The sequence below is a fragment of the Barbatula barbatula genome, assembly GCF_947034865.1.
Source record: "Barbatula barbatula genome assembly, chromosome: 6".
NCBI lineage: Eukaryota > Metazoa > Chordata > Actinopteri > Cypriniformes > Nemacheilidae > Barbatula > Barbatula barbatula.
In genome coordinates, this window is record NC_136765.1 from 13,230,766 (window position 1) to 13,249,328 (window position 18,563).

General features: G+C 39.3%; 1 protein-coding gene across 1 annotated transcript in view; it reads right to left on the reverse strand.

Annotated features, from left to right (window-relative positions):
- Nucleotides 1-17,691, reverse strand: part of asap2a (ArfGAP with SH3 domain, ankyrin repeat and PH domain 2a) — a 46,088-nt gene extending 28,397 nt beyond the window's left edge. The window contains exons 1-2 of the mRNA XM_079458157.1: nucleotides 17,136-17,691; nucleotides 3,494-3,566 (exon numbers count right to left, since the gene is read on the reverse strand). Of these exons, the coding sequence (XP_079314283.1) occupies nucleotides 3,494-3,566; nucleotides 17,136-17,261 (199 nt within the window). The 5' untranslated portion in view covers nucleotides 17,262-17,691. The remainder of the gene's footprint in view (nucleotides 1-3,493; nucleotides 3,567-17,135) is intronic.
- Between the last annotated feature and the right edge of the window lie 872 nt (nucleotides 17,692-18,563).

Genomic DNA, 18,563 nt, shown 5'->3' on the forward strand with positions numbered 1-18,563 from the left:
ATGGCAAGTAATATCATATTGGGTCGATGGCCAGGCAGGGTGTAGAAATGTAACAATCTGCAAGTTTAAAGCTATGGTCACACTTGACTTTAAAATGTACCAGAGCAGCCTCATAGCGGCTACAACCACACTCTGCAAACTTCTATGACTTTCTTCCAAGACGTTTTGAAAAATGATGGGTCCTCTGTTCAGTTACCAACATATATGATATAGCATTCCCAGTACATAAACTGTATACAAAAGTATGGATCCTTTATGCAGTAAACTGAATAGGAACCTCTTCCATCCCATTCTGTTTTTCTCTCTGCAGCCCGCGGCTCGCTTTCAGACACCGAGTGCTATGCATTAATAACCCAGCGCTGTCAGACCGAAGTGCTTGTTTCTTTGGCTGAAGTGAGAAAGATCTGTTGTATCACGAGTGAAAGTTAATCTCCCTGACCTTGCTGGAAGAGGCACTGGCCGCTTACTCCGTAAAAGGCCCAGAGTATATGAGATGGATGAAGCCAATCTATAATATGGATAATTGCCCGCATTTTAATATATTCTGAGAAATGTTTTGTGTCCCTGCAATGGAAGTCAATGGGGGCCAATGAAAAAAGTCCATAAAGGTGAGTACGCATATGTTGAATTCTAATATTTTGGTAAACCATTTCTTTAAGGCCTGCCTGAAAATCAGTAGCTTAGATGATGATTTAAATTCTTAAGCATACGATGTTATTCATTGTGCCTGTGTTCACTGTGGAATCTACTGAAGTAGATGTTCATGTGAAGAGGGGTAGAAACCACAGCAGTGAATTACACACTCCAGCACTGACTATATCACGCCGTTACTGTATTCTCCAGGTGTGAAGTAGACCTTATATCTGCAGAGCAGAGCTGTTGAAAAACATCAGTTTACCACATTTAAGAGTCCTCTGATGAGGAGATCTGTCTCTCATGTCAACCGTGAGAGATTTACTGCCCGGGTTGACTAAAACCAGTTAAGAGCAGATGTCCCTGTTTCTCGCTGATAGCGGTTAAGAGCCGAGAAATTAATCAAACTTTCACCCGGGTTCACCGGCCTGTAAGCAGAGAATTTGAATTACTGTGGGAGAACACAAAGCTGCTATCAAGGCTTATGTAATAAGGCTTTTTCTAAAGCAACTACTTGCAAAACATCACTTTTATCTGATATAAAGGGAGTTGTGTTCAAGCTAGTGTCCTACTAGCTTGAACACAAAAAAAACAGTGTACTTGACCATCTAGAGCATCAAATTTAAAACTTCAAAAAACTTAAATATTAAAAAAGTGGATATGGGCAATTCCATAAAAATGTCAAGATTAAATACAAGTTTTGGTTTTCACCACACTGATAGGTCAGATGTCGATATTTGGTGGTTTAAATATCCTGTGAAGTCTCTCTTAACGTTTTTAAAGCATTTTTTTAGGCATAGTTTTCCATAGTCAGTCAGGTAAGTGAATTGTCACATCTACAATGGTTTATAGTCCTCATAAATGGGCACATGGAAATTATAATAAAATAACTATTTTATGGTCTATGAAGAGACATCCCGTCTCCATTCGTTGGATATTATAGCTTCTGGTTTGTACAATTTAATTCACAGAAATCCTAAAAAGAATCTTGTCCTAAAAAAATGCATTTCATTTTTGTTACATCCATATCGCTTGAATTTTTCTCTCTTTTAAAATTGAAAACTTGTACATAACCTGATATTTTACTCAATTCTACGATTATGAACACATGGTTCAATAGATTGGTAATAAATACATTCTCAAAGCATTTATATTTCAAGTTTTGACTCAGAATGTCACATCCATAACACTGGAATTACCCATATGCCTTTTTTGCAAGCAATCTCTCACGGTTTTCCCCTTGAGGAAAATGAAATACGTTGACAGTCAAGATGCTCCAATAAAAATGCAGAGTATTTACTTTTTCACTTTTTGGTAAGTCCTACAGTTTATCTACACTTGTTGTATTCTTTTTGCAGAGAAATGACAAACAGACAATACAAAAAGCAGCTATTCAATACTACATGAAATGTTAAACTGTGTATGTTATGCAAATTGTGTCCCAATGTAAATACAACAAATCAAGTCAAAGAGGTGTGGACCAGTAACATGCAAATAACCAAAGGAACTATAATATCTTCCCACACGACATGCATACAGGACAAGCCTGCAAAGAGGAAACAATAACAGCCGCAACGCTGGAAACCCCATCAGCATGTATACGGGCGAGAAACACACACAGATAGACACAAAGGGTGTGTCCCGACACAGCTGTCCCCTGGGGTGTGGGAGACAGCTGTCCCGTCTGAACAGAGCCAGCAGTGTTCCTGGAAATGTCCAGATCAGCAGAGCTCGCCCCTGTGTTCTCGGCCGGGCCTCCTCTTGCAGTTGAAACAAATTCAGTCTCTGAATGAGTGGGGTTGTCATAGCCAAAGCAGGCGGCACAATGGAGAGCTGCTCAAGCTTAGTACCGGTAGCCGGTACAAAGAACAGTTAAAAAAAGCCCCATAACTGGAGCCATTCTATCTAGAATCACTCGGAAAAACTCCAAAGCGTTAGTTATTTTCAACTCGAGGAACGTGGTCTTGCCTACCGGATCAACAGAAAGAGAAGAACTGCATCTTACCCAGACGTTTCATAATAAAGTGGCTTTAACTTGTTGGACTTTTCATTCAGTCCTGCATGTTCAAAAATTTGAGGAATCGAAGAGACAATTTTTCACAAAAATAAGTGAAGTTTATTATCAGATTTAAAAGTTTCACAGCGCGCTGTCTATATTGATATTGAATCCCCACAAACTCCAGTCGCAACAAAAAGAGTAAAGCAAGATTGGTTCGTGATCGGTTACTAGCCCCGCCCACTGGGACATCTCATTGGTCCTAAATCTCCCAATCAACACTGCTAGACTTCTAGATGTCAAATCTGGTCCAGAAGCACAGAAGTTCGTGTTTCGTTAAAAAACACATGACACAGAAGAAACATTAGGAAGTGGTCTATAGTCAACATGAAATGCGTTCAGATTGTTTGTGATAAGTGCGTAAAGAAAACTGCAATTTTATGTTTTAAAAAGAGGTGGCGCTATAAAGACAAAAATTACAGACTGCAACTTTAAAGTTTATCGTATAAAAACAACCCCGAACAGTAACAAATATCTGCTTAACGCTCTGAGAGTAAACAGTAGACCATCTTAACCCATCTCTAGTTAAGAGTGCAAAGTTCTGATTTAAACCCTCAAAGGAAGTATCAACCATTCTACTCTGTGACATTTAGACTTAGAATATGCAAAGACAACATCTCTGAATCTACAATTTTATCACCAAATGTTCTCGCAACACTCTTTCAGTGTTGTTTTCCAAATATCAAATCATAAAGTGATAGCTATCAAGACGGAGTGCAGTTTGTGTCAGATAGATGTAGCGATGCGTCTTCAAACTGTAATCGAATCACACTTCGTGTCAGTGAAGAGGCCGAGAACACTTACCCAGACCAGAGGTGTAGATGGCCTTGACTGACTTCTTCATCTTGTACAGAACACTGCGGTCCACATCCAGGGCCTGATCACACAGAGAGAAAAAAGAGAGAAATGTTTTACATGTAGATTCATCTTAAGATACAACCACAATTGACTCCAGTAAGCACTAATCTGATTGGCTGACTTTATGCGAACTTTGATGGACCGATTACACAAAAATACAAATTCTGTCTTCATTTCCTCACCCTTGAGTTGTTCCATATCTGTAAATATGTCTTTGTCCTGATGACCACAGAGAAAGATATTTGGAATAAAGCTCGTAACCAAACAGTTCTTGACATCATTGACTACCATAGTAGGAAAAATGACAATGGTAGTCAAGTGTCCAAGAACAGTTTGCTTTCCTGCATTCTTCAAAATATCTTCTTTCGAGAACAAAGACATTTATACAGATGCAAAACAACTTGAGGGTGAGTGAATGATGACAAGAGTTTATTTGTGGGGGAACTGTTCCTTTAAGCAAAAAGTTAGGATACACATTTTTTATGAACTGTCATTTTTTTATACTATAAAGTTTTAACATATCCACCATTTTCTGTGCTTTCTGTACAACTTGGCTGTGCCATTTATCCTTTTATCACTGTATTATTGAGGTATATTGTATCTTTGATTACTCTACCCTAAATGTCAAGTAAACGAAATGTATGTCCATCACTTCGCTCTTCAGGTTCTTGAAGAATTAAGGCTAATAGAAGAGCAGACATTTGCTGCAGACGAACACGACTACACAACATATATCTTAAGAGGTAATATAGATGTACAGGATTATCAGTGCTACTGTAACTACACACACTTATCAAAGACACCTAATTATATTCAGGTCACATTCTGATATAAATCACATCATAGATTAAGGAGTCCTTCACAGCTGGAAGAGCTTAACTCCCTTTCCTCTGTCAAAGACTCTTGGGTGTGTGTGTGTGTGCGTTTGTGTGTATATGTTTAGAATGTGGTCCCTGGTGTCCAAATCTGCAAGTGATTCATTATTCAAAAGCAAACTCCTACAAATATTCAGAAGCAGTCCATGCTCAGCAGGAGCGAGGCAAGTATGGAGGCAGGCCCGAGCAACTGAACCCGTACCCATCCACAAAAGAAGATTCCCTCAGGAGCACCACAAAAATACGCCAGCTGAAAGGACCATCAAATTCAGTGCAAGTAATAAACTGTAACATTAACATGAAATGTGACGTTGTGAACTGTAATGTAGTTTCCCAGTTGCATGGAAATTTCTTACACAGGGCAAGTCAAATGGGTTGTAGACAGGAATTCAGGTTGACTTAAAGCAAAAATACGCATAGGGTGTTAGTTTTTGTGCTACATACTTTGGTAATGATTTTGCAATAATATAAATATAATCGACATGGTACAACGAAACACGATGTTCTTTGTTTTATCAACTTGAGAGGAAAAGCAAAAGAAAGTGAAATTTCATATGAACCTGATAACAATCAAACATCTGTGACAAGCTGTAATATAGGGAACTAAAGTATGAATGTGATAGTTCCTCTGCTGAAACACACACACTGCTTCTGATCTAGATCAGACTGGGTCACCTGACGTTTCCTTCATCACTCTGGACCTTTTACACCGTTCATATGAGCCCCAATTAAACACCAACATTTGTCCCATTCTCACAAGAATCTTCACTGGCACCAGCATGGAGGAAGGTACATCCAGCTTTTATGCCTGCCGTGCTCAATATTGCTGAGTATTCGGTTTCAGAGCGGCAGGCAGAACTGATGATGCTTTTACTCACGATAAGAAGGCGTAACAGGAACCACCCAAACCAATGTGACTACGTGACAAAGCAATTTCACTTGAAAGTCATGAAACTCTTTTCTTAAACCCAAAGAGCCTTCTATCTGCCTTAGCAGCATCAAAGCCATCACAAAACCTAAAAAGGGACCACTTTAGATCGCTCTACAGAGTGAGTTTAGATCTGCTGGTCAACTTCCTCTCTCTTCCATATCTAGACTTTAGAATAGATGTCCGCTGTATAAACTATGAGTTTCTGTTTTATGTGCGAAAGAGGTGCGTTAGAGTGATGGGCTGTAAAATCTGACAATCTGATCAAGTAGTTCTCTGTTATCTGAAACCACCATCGGACTCCATTTATTTTCATCTCTACAGGCTCTGTACTGCTTCACTTTTGAGGGGGTAAATAATCGTATTTTATTTGGTCTGTGTAAGTGAGGCACTCAACAACCCGTCACAGAAGGTAAATAGTATAAGAGTATCACATGTAGGCTTATTTGTGTGATACAGATATTATCAGCCTCAAGCTTTAAAGGGAAATGTTTAATTTGATATGCAAAATGGAACAGGTGCCAAACAAGAGCTCCTCTTAACTGGAAACAGAAACCACTTCACAAAGTCTGTAATGCCAGCAGGTAAAGCTGTGGTGCTCAAGTGGGAAATGTGGGTTTGACTTCAGCTACCTTTCTATCTGTCAGTGGTTTCCTGTTCCATTTCTCTTCGCTTCAATAAAAACGTATGAATAACAACAGGCATTACTATGATATTATCATCTAATACATCACATTACTAATATTTAGAATGCGCATTGTAGTGTAGTCATTATTTTAGATGGTCAACGTTTTTACATTACGTTAAATCATCTATATAAGTTAAACAGTTTCAACTTATTTGTATAAGCTACAGACACGAATAAATAGGCAAAATTTTAAACCGCAAGTTGAAATGACTTGGAAAATGTCAATTTGATTGTACTTAAAACTTTAAGGCCGCAAAAAGGGTTTTACAGTTCTATATTTTGGGGTAAAATACCCAAAAACCAGCATTTGACTATAGTAAAAATGCAAGCTATCGTCGCTGTCCGTCTGAAACCTTGTATCTCCATATTTTGTGACAAATCATTATTATTAGTCACCCTTTATATTTGTCACTGGCTTCTGCAAAAATAAACTATGACCATACAATATTCTATCATTTAAATAGTAGTGTTTTTCCCTTTTCCTGAAAATTGAAGGTTTCGGAAGGACAGAGACCAAATGCATGTGTCTTCAAACAGGACAAAAAGTATATTTTGCTCGAAAAAAGGTCACTGCACAAGTGTATAAATAACTACCTGGCTTCACGTCTCTAGTGGAACACCAAACCTTTTGAAGTAAAGGAAAGGCCTTAAACTTTTACACCCCACTGCTCATATTATAAAGGGCGGAGGGAGTCTACATTCACACACAAGCTGTTATGACAACACAGTAGCCTTTACATGCCTCTTTCAACATTTATCTTCATCGGTTTTAATTGAAGTCCTTGAAGTGCTTAATGGGTTCCTTAAAGGAATGCAGAATGCCCTACACTTAAGAGTGCTCATCAAACTTAATCTGCCAATGTTAGCAGTTAAACCAAAAGAGCAACATCAAAAGTGACGTGTCTAATTCAGTCACCATAAGCATGGTAAGTCACCATAAGCATCACCATTAAATAAGCATGAATGAGCTGACAGAATGTTTCTGACGGTGTGAAATGAATTACGCACCTCCCACATGCTCCCATTAAGCTAACAGAATACCTCACTCAATCTGAAACTGTTTTCTAGGGTACTCTGTAAAAGCTACATTTAAAGACATTTACAAAAAGAAAATGCTACAAAAGCTCCTTTAATATTTTTTTGGCTTTATTCTTTTCCCGAAAGTGAACCCATCATTATCATTCGCAGCACACAGGTGATAATGGGAGACGCAGCATCTGCCACAGAAATGACACATTTCTTGTACTTGGCTTCATTGTGCTGTTTTGGCACCTGTGTTGCTTTATTTCCGCTAACTAATGAATAACAGACACAGCCAACACATTACAAAACCGAAGGTTTGATGACCATCCCGGCAGAGTAAAATAGGGACCTTCAAGTCAATATGACGTCAGGCACCATCTGTCCTGCTCGAGTCTGGACAGCAGCATGTCTGAAGGTGCCAGGCCATGGCTGGGGTGACTGTGTCACTCTATATTCCCCACGCTGGAGGGAGAGAGCTGGGTTTCAAAGCTTAGCGCCCTACTCAAGCAACAGCGATCGTAATTTATGGGTCACCGGGGAAGAGCAGTGCAAATGGGCAGAACTTTCTCCTGACAGATGCTACCTTGTGGTAACGAAGCAGGTCAAAACCTCCAAACAATACTTCCGGTATATGGACACAAAAACACAGAGACATTTCTCAAAATACATTGTTCTTGTGTCTGTGCAGATTTTGAAAACGTGTCTGTGCAGATTTTGAACATGAGGTGCAATAAATGCATGCTTAAATTTAGTATCAAAGTTTGCACACATTGTAATACAATGCATTTCTGTTCTTTTAAAAACAGTTCTCTCAACGACGCAACAATAGACACCAACATAATGTGTGTGTAAGCTCAGCTCACCATCCGAGAAACAGCTCAACCACAACCAGCCATCAGCAGAGACATGGCTGACCACAGCAAGGCCCTAATCTACAGTCTTGTTAAATCAGACTTGGCACGAAACGTGGTTTTAATACACTTACCCTATACTACATAAGGTTTTAAACCATAATGCCATAATAAATTGGGAATAGGGTGAATCTAAGACTTCTATATCTGTCAAATATTTATCTATACTGTACTAGGGCAAAAGTCAAATTAAAGGCTTGTTGAAAAATTAGTGTTTATATACACAGTCTTCCTCTGATTATGCTTAAAAACTGATGACGTGAGATCAAGTAGACACGCAAACATTTTCTTTTATTGAAACGGCAAAAACCGATTCTGAAATCGCAACGGCTTCAATTCTGTGTTTCTGCAAGCTTTTGGATGTGGCGGCATTTAACCGTAATTCATTGAGAATTTAACAATTTAGTCCAAGCCCTATTTCGGTTACCAACCTTCTTCAAAATGTCTGCCAAAAAGTAAGTAATACAGTTTTAAAATGACCAGACGCTGAGAAATCTTTGTGTGAACTATCCCTTAAATTGTCTTTCCCAGTTTTGTTTTCCTGTATCCGCCATGTAACATCTCAATCGCATACAAGTAAAATAACACATAAAAAACTTGCGTTTGCAGGAAATGCAAGTTGGACTGTAGGTAGGTGGTGACATCACTGCCTGCGAAAAACCTGACAAATCTCAAAATCCCAAGTAATTCAGGACGTGTGTATGACTTTCTTCTGTAGAACACAAAAATTTATTTTGAGAAATGTCTCCGAGGTTTTGTGTTCATACAGTGGAAGTCAATGGGCGCCGATATTGTTCAGTTACCAAAATTCTTCAAATATCTTCTTTTGTAAACAGCAGAAGAAAGAGTCATACAGTTTTGGAATGACATGAGGGTGAGTAAATAATGAAAGAACGTTCATCTTTGGGTACACTTTCCCTTTAAAAGAGAAGCAGTGCTTTCAGAAAACAATCCATGGGAATGCTTGAAGTGCGAACACTGAAAAAATCTGAAGGAACGAAAAGCTTAAACTCTGAGGTCATTGTACAGCTACTAATAAACACAGTCTTGCCCCAGCTGTATTCATATGCTATACTTTAACAGATTCCCAGCCCACTGAACGTGGTGGGAAGTGGAACAGCCATGACCCGGTCTGCATTGTTCTCAGATTTGCAAGTATTTGATGATGGTATGTCTAACGTAGGCCACCCCCCTTCCATTCCCACCTACCCAAAGTAAAAAAACAAAAGCGACAGCAGTGCACAACATATTTCTAATTTATCATTTTGTACTTCCTCTCGGTGCAGACCTTCCAATGCAACCCAGATGTGAGTGCCGCCTACTCTAAAACGCAAATTAGGAATCATGGGAACGCCGTCTGCGGAGCACGTGTCTGGCTCCTGTCTGGTGTCATTTTATTCCCACTTTTATCCCCCAAACCAGACGAAAAATATAGCCCAAAACACCGTTGAACTTGGGCCAGAAGGGACTGTGAGGAATGCGATTATCCAATTCTGAGGGGAAAGGAGCCATATCAAGCAGGTTTCACAAAGACACCAGATGTTTTCATTCAACAAACCAATATTCTGAACAGGCAAAGAGGTGGTACTGTTTTGGGCTCCTTCATGTGTGATATGTGACACCACTCTTGTCTTTGTAAATGAGAACCAAGAGTGCGGTGTGTGATTATGGAGCAGTCAGATACTCCAGACAGGCAATAAACTCCACCCTGTGTGGTCCGGTCATGTGTTGGAGGTGTGGGTGTGATCGCTGATTCTCAAGTGTCTAATTTGTCTCAACCCTGGATGAGAGTTTAATTTATCTTCATGAGAAGTGCATAAAAGTGCTTGCATTAAGAGTTGCTCTCACATATATTACCTCATAAACAGTATCAAGCAAAAAGGCCATTTTTTTTATATCTTGATATTTATATATGGTTGGGCAAGGATGTGTGAAAGACAGATAAGGGCAACACAGCCTATCAAGAACAGGACTTGAATCTTTGTGGTAAAGCCTTTTTGGATTAACTGAAACAGTTTGCGCCTTTTGTCCTCAATCCGTCTGAAAGCTTTCGGTCTCTCAGTTTGGGTCGAGTCGAGCAGATGTTTTTGAGCAGCGGAAGAGAACTGGATTTGGTGGTTGGCCCGGTATTTTATTGCGCACACTCTGACCCGGGATCAGAAAGGGACATCCGCCCATCGGAATCAGGGATAGCACTCATGGTTCACATGTGATCTGCTATAGAATGCCGACTACAAAACCTTCACATTTTTGTCGGTTCTAAATGTGTCCTCAAAAAGGCACAAACCCACCTGTTGGATAGTAAATTACAATATGCTGGGTTGTTTCGTCCCAAAATGCTCGGTTCAACATTTTCCGGGTTAATTTGTCCTTCTTGGACCCAATGCCGAGTTGAAAATAACCCATTATGTTTTGAGTAATTATGTCACCAGTGCTCTTATTGTAGATTGTGTCCATCTAAAATATCTGTTTAGACCTAGTCTAAGGCTCAGATGTCAAGGACTGTTGGCTGAACCTGATGCATACGGCCCACATGGAAACAACACAAAGCTGTCTGATTGAAGTAGTAAGCTGTCGTGTTTACATCGGTTTACAATGAAAATTCATCACAATCCACCAAACACTGAATTATAAAACACATGCGAGTTTCACAGCATAGACAGCGTTGTTGTAAACTTGACTGCACACTAGTCTGTTACTGTGGGAACATTTTCACGCCCCTAAATACGGCACGGCACAAAAAGAAACGTGTCTGATTGCTTTACCTGTCAGTCATATGGCTTTTTGGTCATATGGTCCTTGGCCATTCAAAGCAGCAAAGGTTCGAAACATACTTTTGTTTGGGTTGTTCATTCTGTTGCGCTATATTTAGCTATTTAAAAGTATGTTCAAATACACATTGCTAAATAACCATGAGTCTCACAACATCAACATTCTACTCAGTTGAAGTAGAAAAACATTTAAAATGACTTACTATTGGTTTAGATGTTATTCTGAAATGGTCACCTTATTTCTTCCCTAGATTTACAAAGAGCTATTCCAATGCACTACAAATGAGTCCTCACTGCCAGTTAGGAACATGAATGGCTTCTTCCCCAGTCACGGGCTGTTGCACAAAGAGGAATTTAAGGGGATGCAAAACACATTCTCCGGTCATTAACATCCATCATCATCACTCTTGAAATTTTAAATGTGGTTTGCTGACACTGCATTTGGCATCAAAAAGTGAATTTCGAAGAGCTGTACACACAGACGCAACACTTTAAAAAGGTTTTGTACAGATAAAGGAACAATGGCGATCCCTGTTGTAGGGGCGTATCATTTTGGAGCTAAACGGGTTTGTGTGTGGTTGATTGTGCAAGTCAGTGTGATTGCTATGGCGAGTTTCTTCTCTCAAATGCTTTGACAATACACCTTGTCTAGTTTATCAGACCGATTCGTATCACAGCAAGGGTCTATTAGCTCAGCCTGGGACAATTTGCTCACACACACACAACACAGGTTTTAAGCACAGGGGAGTGAGACAATAGACTTTAATGCGACAGTGTCTTAAAACTGCAGTGCGGGGATTTAAACATTTGCTTCGTTCTCATCCAATTCACATTCCACACGGCTGGGGGAAAAAAACAGAAGAAAAAGTTGCACGGGCCGTCAGTGGACTTTGTGCTGACACTTTGCACAGCAGTGCTTCGGCCGACCCAAAGTTGAGTCCCGGCTCCTGTTCACCTCTCTCTCATCCCACAGTCTCTTCACACTGCGGCTATCCAAATAAAGCTGTACATGCCAAAAGATTATTTTTAAAATGTAAATAAATTAAGCTGGCAGATCGATTAAACGGTTCCAAAATAAATGTATATGTATATATATGTATATATATATATATATATATATATATATATATATATATATGGCTGCATGTTTATAAAATTTGTATATCTGTTTATAAATGCACACATATCCATGTTTGTATTCAACTAAAATGTACATAAAAATATATATTAATTAATATTTAAATAATTTATACTACAATTTAGAAATATTTATAATATTTACTTAAATACATTCATGTATGTTTGTGTATTTACATATATAAATACACATATATAAATACACATATATAAATACACATGCCATACACATATATTATATAAACACAAATATTTATAATGGAATTGATTAATCGTGAGTAATTGATTTGATAGCGCTAAAATTTTGCTATAAATAAAAGAAGTTCTGAAAAACATTTGAAACCCCCCTTTGGGAGTCATGCAGCCTAATCTTGTGGGCTTTGCTGGACAAAAGACTAAGCTGGGCTTTAAAGCACGCCGGAAACCTGACAACTATCATATTGAAAATCTAAATCGTGCCTTTCTCTCATGAAAACAAATTGTGTAATACGCTATAAAACACAATGGGCTTAACTGGAGTGATTTCACAGGGTTGAATTTTATAAAGATGGGTCTCTTGTAGTTTCATGGGACTGCTCTCAGCAACCAGTGTCAAACAAACACCTTCTCTCTCAGGACTGCAGTGAAGTGCTCCATAAAAACAGAGATACGTTAAAACGCTTCTTCTAGGAACACACACACACACAAACATGCGTGTGAAATCCTTGCAATAAAAAAATGGACTAATGGAGGAAAACCACACATATGGAAAACTTTTGCTGGCAGTTAAACCAAACAAAGCCACCATTGTCTAAGTGTGTGTTTGTGTGAAGGTGGCTGAGAGAGTAAAACAAAAGGAGAAAGCCCAACACACTACTGTGAGCACAGACAACAATGACTTGGTCAAAGTCCCATTAGGAAACTTTAAAAAGAATCACTGCAGATTTACTAACCAGAATTGAAAATAATCTATTTGCACGCTTACTTCACAAATTGAACATTTATGACATTAGTGTTTGCGGTGAGTATGGTACAGATTCTCTTGTTTCTCATCTCTTGAAACCTCATCAGTAGTTCAGTCCATTTGACTTTAGTGTGAGCACTTGCCAAACAGGACGACCTTTTGCTCGGCACGGACCACTTCAAAGAGAATTCTCTATTTCATGTCTTTCAGGGTCGTAGCGTGTGACGGTGTTAGCAGACATACTGGACTGACCGTAAAACTAGCACCTACAGCCATATCACCATATAACAAAGAGTGAATGTTAATGTATTTAAGCAGGAAAAAGTCAACAATTCCAACATCCCTAAAAAGTATAAATAATTAAGAATAACTATATATGAAAAGACATAAACATAAAGACATTGGCTCCTGTTTAAACAACCCAGCTTTTTATTTACAAGAAAAAAAAAGACAGTAAAGAAATGAAGACCAAATGTGTTGGAAACAGTTCCCATAGTCCTCACAAAATGGACAAGATTTGACTTCTGTTGAACCACTGTATACTAACCACACCACCAGTTTTCCAAATGACATACAGACATGATTCGTTTTTATAAAAAGACAAATCTTTGGTGTGCTGCTTGTTTTTCAGAGCTGCTGTTTCACGCTCACACATCTGCACAAGCTTTCAGCATCAGCACCAGCAGCATTAAAAATTCAGCAGCTATAAAAATAGCAGCGCTGCAGACCTCTAGAGAGTCTGTCCAAATGCGGCCGTGCAGGTGACATTTGCACAATGTAGAAAAATCCCCTGGATCTCTGGAATCAGTGAGGAAAAACACATTAAACCCTGCAAAGGCCTTTGAAGACATTTTACGTCGTGCTGCTTTAGCCACGGTATTAAAAAATACACAAAAAGCCTTGTGCTATGTTCCACCCTAACTTCCTGTTTGAACAGGAAATACATCAAAGAATGTCACCATGGGAAAAATAATTAAGATTTAATTGAATAACAGAAATGATATTTAAAAAACATGATAGGCATTCATAATCTATCCACTAAAGATGTCAAGCAAATATTTTACAAAGCCGCTCGCCCCTGGCTGTTTGGTTTGCCTAAAGCGTCAGTAACAGGATAAGCAGGGGCCTCTGGGAAACGAAGAGCCATCTTTAGAGGACATGGCAACAAATCAATGCGGGAACTTCATTAATGAAGAGGCAAAGCTTGACAGTTAACAATGGCACTGAAAAGGGAGTTGTACCTAGTAATCTGTGACAAACCCCCCAGACCGAGGGCCTCCCCTGCCCCCATTAACACTCACTAAACAAGGGCCAGTGCACTTCTGAACCCCAGCAGATCAATGGATGCTGCTCCACCCAATTAATGGGATTTCCTCAAACCCGCTCTCAAACGTGTCATTGGGATTCCAGATCCTTCGGTCTCTACTATGCGAGTCACTGTTGGATTAAGACATCCAGTTTAGTGGGAATTTATGTTTTTAAGAAATAAAGACGACCAAAAACCTGACTATATCGCAAAAGAACTTCATACATTTTTCATTTTCATACTTTGTACATCTCAACAATCTAAACATCTCACTTTAACCTTTCTGTGCATTTATATTTCAATTCTAGGGTACTTAAAACCCCCAAACAGCACCTGTCCCACCAGAGCAGCTGTAATCACACCAGACCTAGACTAGACCAACTATGGATGCACTGGTCATGCTGGCCTTCCTCCAACAATAACCAGTCTAACCAGCCTGTAACAAGGACCAGTTTTTCAGGACATCTTGGATTTTAACTCAAACTATGTGTTAATCCCAAACTTTGGCACTTAATGCTATGTCCTATAGAGGCTACCTCAAACCAAGAAGCTTGTTGAGAACAGGCGTGCTGTTATTTTTCAGACTTTCAGATATTTACATGGTAAAGAGGTGGAAAATCCTGATGAAGAAAGGCGTAAATCTGTATCTCTAGGCAAATGAATACAGAAATTTGGGGGTGGCCTTCTTTGGTCAGTAAGCAACCATTCATATAACTCCTTAGACACCAGCAACACCTTTAGAGTATTATTCAAAAAATATAGTTCTTCATGCTGTCTTGAAAGTATAGTAGATACATGACAATCAGTGGTTTGGAAAGTGCATCTTGTCCTGTTTATTATCCGGCAGAAAAATGAGTCCCCTAACTAAGTGTCTGAGGTAAGAAGACCCTTGAGAGAGAGACACACATTTCCAAATGTGATGAGACTGCTAACTCGATGTCATTGTACAGGCAAACTTATTTCCCCAAAAAACAGCAAAAGACCAAATGAGATGCAAAAGCTGTCCAGTGTGAAAACAAACGCAAAACAACAAACTTACAGTGATTCTATAAAACTCCAAATATGTGGACAGCACTATTTATGTCCCTGAGCAGCATTGACCACAAAGCCAAAAGAGTGAAAAAACAGCATGCAAGAGGAAGACCAAAAAACAAACATTCAGCTCGAGACTTCCCGAATGCTTCAACGGAGCACGCAGCCATGAGACTGAACCGTTACCCATTTGCAGAATTACCTTGAAAGGTCAGTATCCATTTAATCAACGGTGTTTCAAAAACAAAAGCACGCTCCACTTTTAACCAGTCAAACACATACAGAGAAAAAAAAGATTTTTTTCATCACATGTTAGTACTCTTTGCCAATCAAGGCAAGGCATGTCTTGCTTGTAGACATAAAACCATCAAACATATAAACTAGGCTTCTACTATTATTTAAAGGAACAGTTTAACAGTTGTGTCTTTGAAAGATGATTTTAAGGCAAGAATTTCATTTCCTTTTAATTAGTTTGGCATCAGAAAATTTGGAATATACAATGGACGTAGCATCCAGACTTCAAAGCCAATGCAAGCTCGACAGATCCTAGACCCCATTCACTATAGAATAGTATAGCAGAGACATTTCACTAAACTTCATATATGGGCAACTCCCGCATTATGGGTGACGTGACATTTTCATTCAAACTTGAAACAAACATTCTCAGAGAATGTATTTATTACCAATATATTGAATCTTCTGTTTACATTTTAATAAACCTGTGTCGATAGAAAACATCAGTCTACGCACGAGCGTTCGATTTCAAAAAGGAAAAATAAATGGTTTATGGATGTGACAAAAAGGATGCACGTTTTTGTGGGATGTCTGTGAATTAAAATGTGTAAATATGAAGCAATAGAACCCGACAAATGGAGAAGGCTCTTCAGAGACCACAGAATAGTAACTTTATTTTCATTTCCATGTGCCCGTTTATGAAGAATACAGACTGTTAAGGATGTGACCATTCTGTAAGGAAACAATCCGTGTTAAGAAAAACTATGCTTAAAAAACACACAAAAATAGCTTTACAATCTTCAAGAGATACTTCGCATGGGTATTTAAGCCACCAAATATTGACGTCTGATCTGAAAACCTTTGGCAAAACATAGATTCTTTTTCCTTCTGAAGGTCAACATTTGCATGGTATTGCCCCAACGCGTTCCAGATAGTCATAAGGCTTCGGAGGGACATGCCAATGATCGAAATTGATGTTTTCCCTTCTCTGAACTTACACAAACTTCTGGTACACCCCAGTACGCAAGCACCTTTCTCCCCACATCCGAGAACGTCACGTAGCAACCATCCTCCCCCTTTCTACGATAAGAAAATCTCAATAGACTATCCGTACACTAAATAAGTGTATACCGCCTGCAGCATCCATAGCCTGAAGCTGTGATGATGATGATGATGATGGAGATCCCACAGGAAGCTGCCTTCATTCAGCACAACACAAAAGCAGCAGAGCTGGGAAATGCTATTTATATCTCACCAGGGCGAGGCTTCAATCGTTTACTACGTATTGATACAATGAAGACTGTTTGTCAACTTTTGCAACACTCACACCCCATTAAAGACAACCATGTCTGACGGACGATGTTTTAAACTGTTGGTACATCAGCAGTCCAAATGGGTCTTAATTGTAACAGGTGTCTTAATCGTAACAACTATTGCCAAGCAAGTTTAAGACCATTTTTCTTCAGAATACACTCAATATTCTGATCCTGTGCATTATATTTGTGTTTTATATACCGTTTATATCTCATCACGATGAGACGGCGCAATACAATGGGTGACAAACGGGTGAGGCATCACCAACAAAGAGGGGCGAGGATCTGCCTCCCTAATAACTCAGTTAAGTTACCCAAGGGGGGAAAGAGCTGACTCAAGTGGTCTCCTAACCAGGGGGCGACCGGCCACACCGCACAATGAGCTTCCGACAACGCCATAGGAGCAGGTTAAATAAACTCGTCTCACCTCTTCGAGCGCTGCTACGGTATTTCTGCAGTGAGTCATTCTGGTGGTGAAGTTTGAGGCGGTGGGCGATTTATAATCTTCGTTCGTCTCCGCCACAAACTCCGCCACTGTGATCTGGTCCGGCATTGTATGCGTCTCCTTTCCCAAACACCCCGAATCTGTGTCAATCCTTCCAGTCACCGCTTCGTTCACTTCTCTGTCGAAATTCAGAAATCCAACGACGACGTGAAACTCTGAAGAGCGTCCGGAAGTCTGACCATCGCTGTGTTTTGTGCTCGGCGGATTAAAACAAGTTGGGAATCAATAAAGAAATAGTAGCCAACTACAGAGAAGAAGTGCAGGTTGCGCGACGGGAAATCTCTCTCCCGCGGTGCTGGTTCTCGCTACTTCCAGTGCGATCGCAATCCACTCGTTTGATAATAAAACGTGTTTTTCATCTGTTAGGGTACAGTGGTGTCTCTTGTCGTGCTGGGTTTGCTGCAGGGTGCATGGGTCGATGGGAGCTCTCGCGGTGCAATTCAATGAAGGCGCAGAAATTGACAAAGTAAAGGTGGAGGACATTCAATGGGAAAGCGGTGACCAATGAGGAACGGAAGCTGTGAGTTCACAGCCAATCGGATTGGGAGTAGGGCGTGGTCAGTCCGTGCGTCGTCGTGAGGAGCGTGAGCGCCCCTCTTAAGGTGGAGAAGGACGTTTATGGCGCGTGTAAATAAAGAAATTCATGTTGTGTCTCTTTCTGATGCTATTAAGAATCTTTAAAGAAATGTATTATGGAATAAATTAAGTTTTATCAAACAATTGCCCCTTTATTCCTAAACTGTACTTTATTATCTGCACTGTAACTTTAACGACTGCATTAACTCATCTATTGCACAGCTACTTTAATAGCTTATGTCTATAATGTATGCACACTTCAGTCACTTGCACTATTGTTTAGTCTAAATTATTATCTGTTCATAGCCACCTGTACATTCATGTTCAAAGTATATAGCCATCTGTATATATTGTTCATAGTACTTAACATTTTTTTCCTAATTTTGTATTCTGTATTTATTCACTCTGTATATCCTGCACTTGCTAGTTGCACTTCTGGTTAGACCTAAACTACATTTCGTTACACTGTACTTGTATATGTGTAATGACAATGAAGTTGAATCTAATTATTTGCATTATATATTTAAACAAGTATATATATATATATTGGATCATGTATAAGCAAACATTAAAAAATATATATTTGGATACTTTTAGTCTGTAAATGTTACTATTCCTCAAAAAATGCACACTCTCATTTAAATACCGCACCGAAAATATTCTGAATCGGAATGGGGATCACATCACATTTTGGAGATTGTATATCCAAAACACTTATACCTTTTCTGTGCTTTGTCATGACATTTAAATGTGATGGTCTTAGCTCATTTAGCC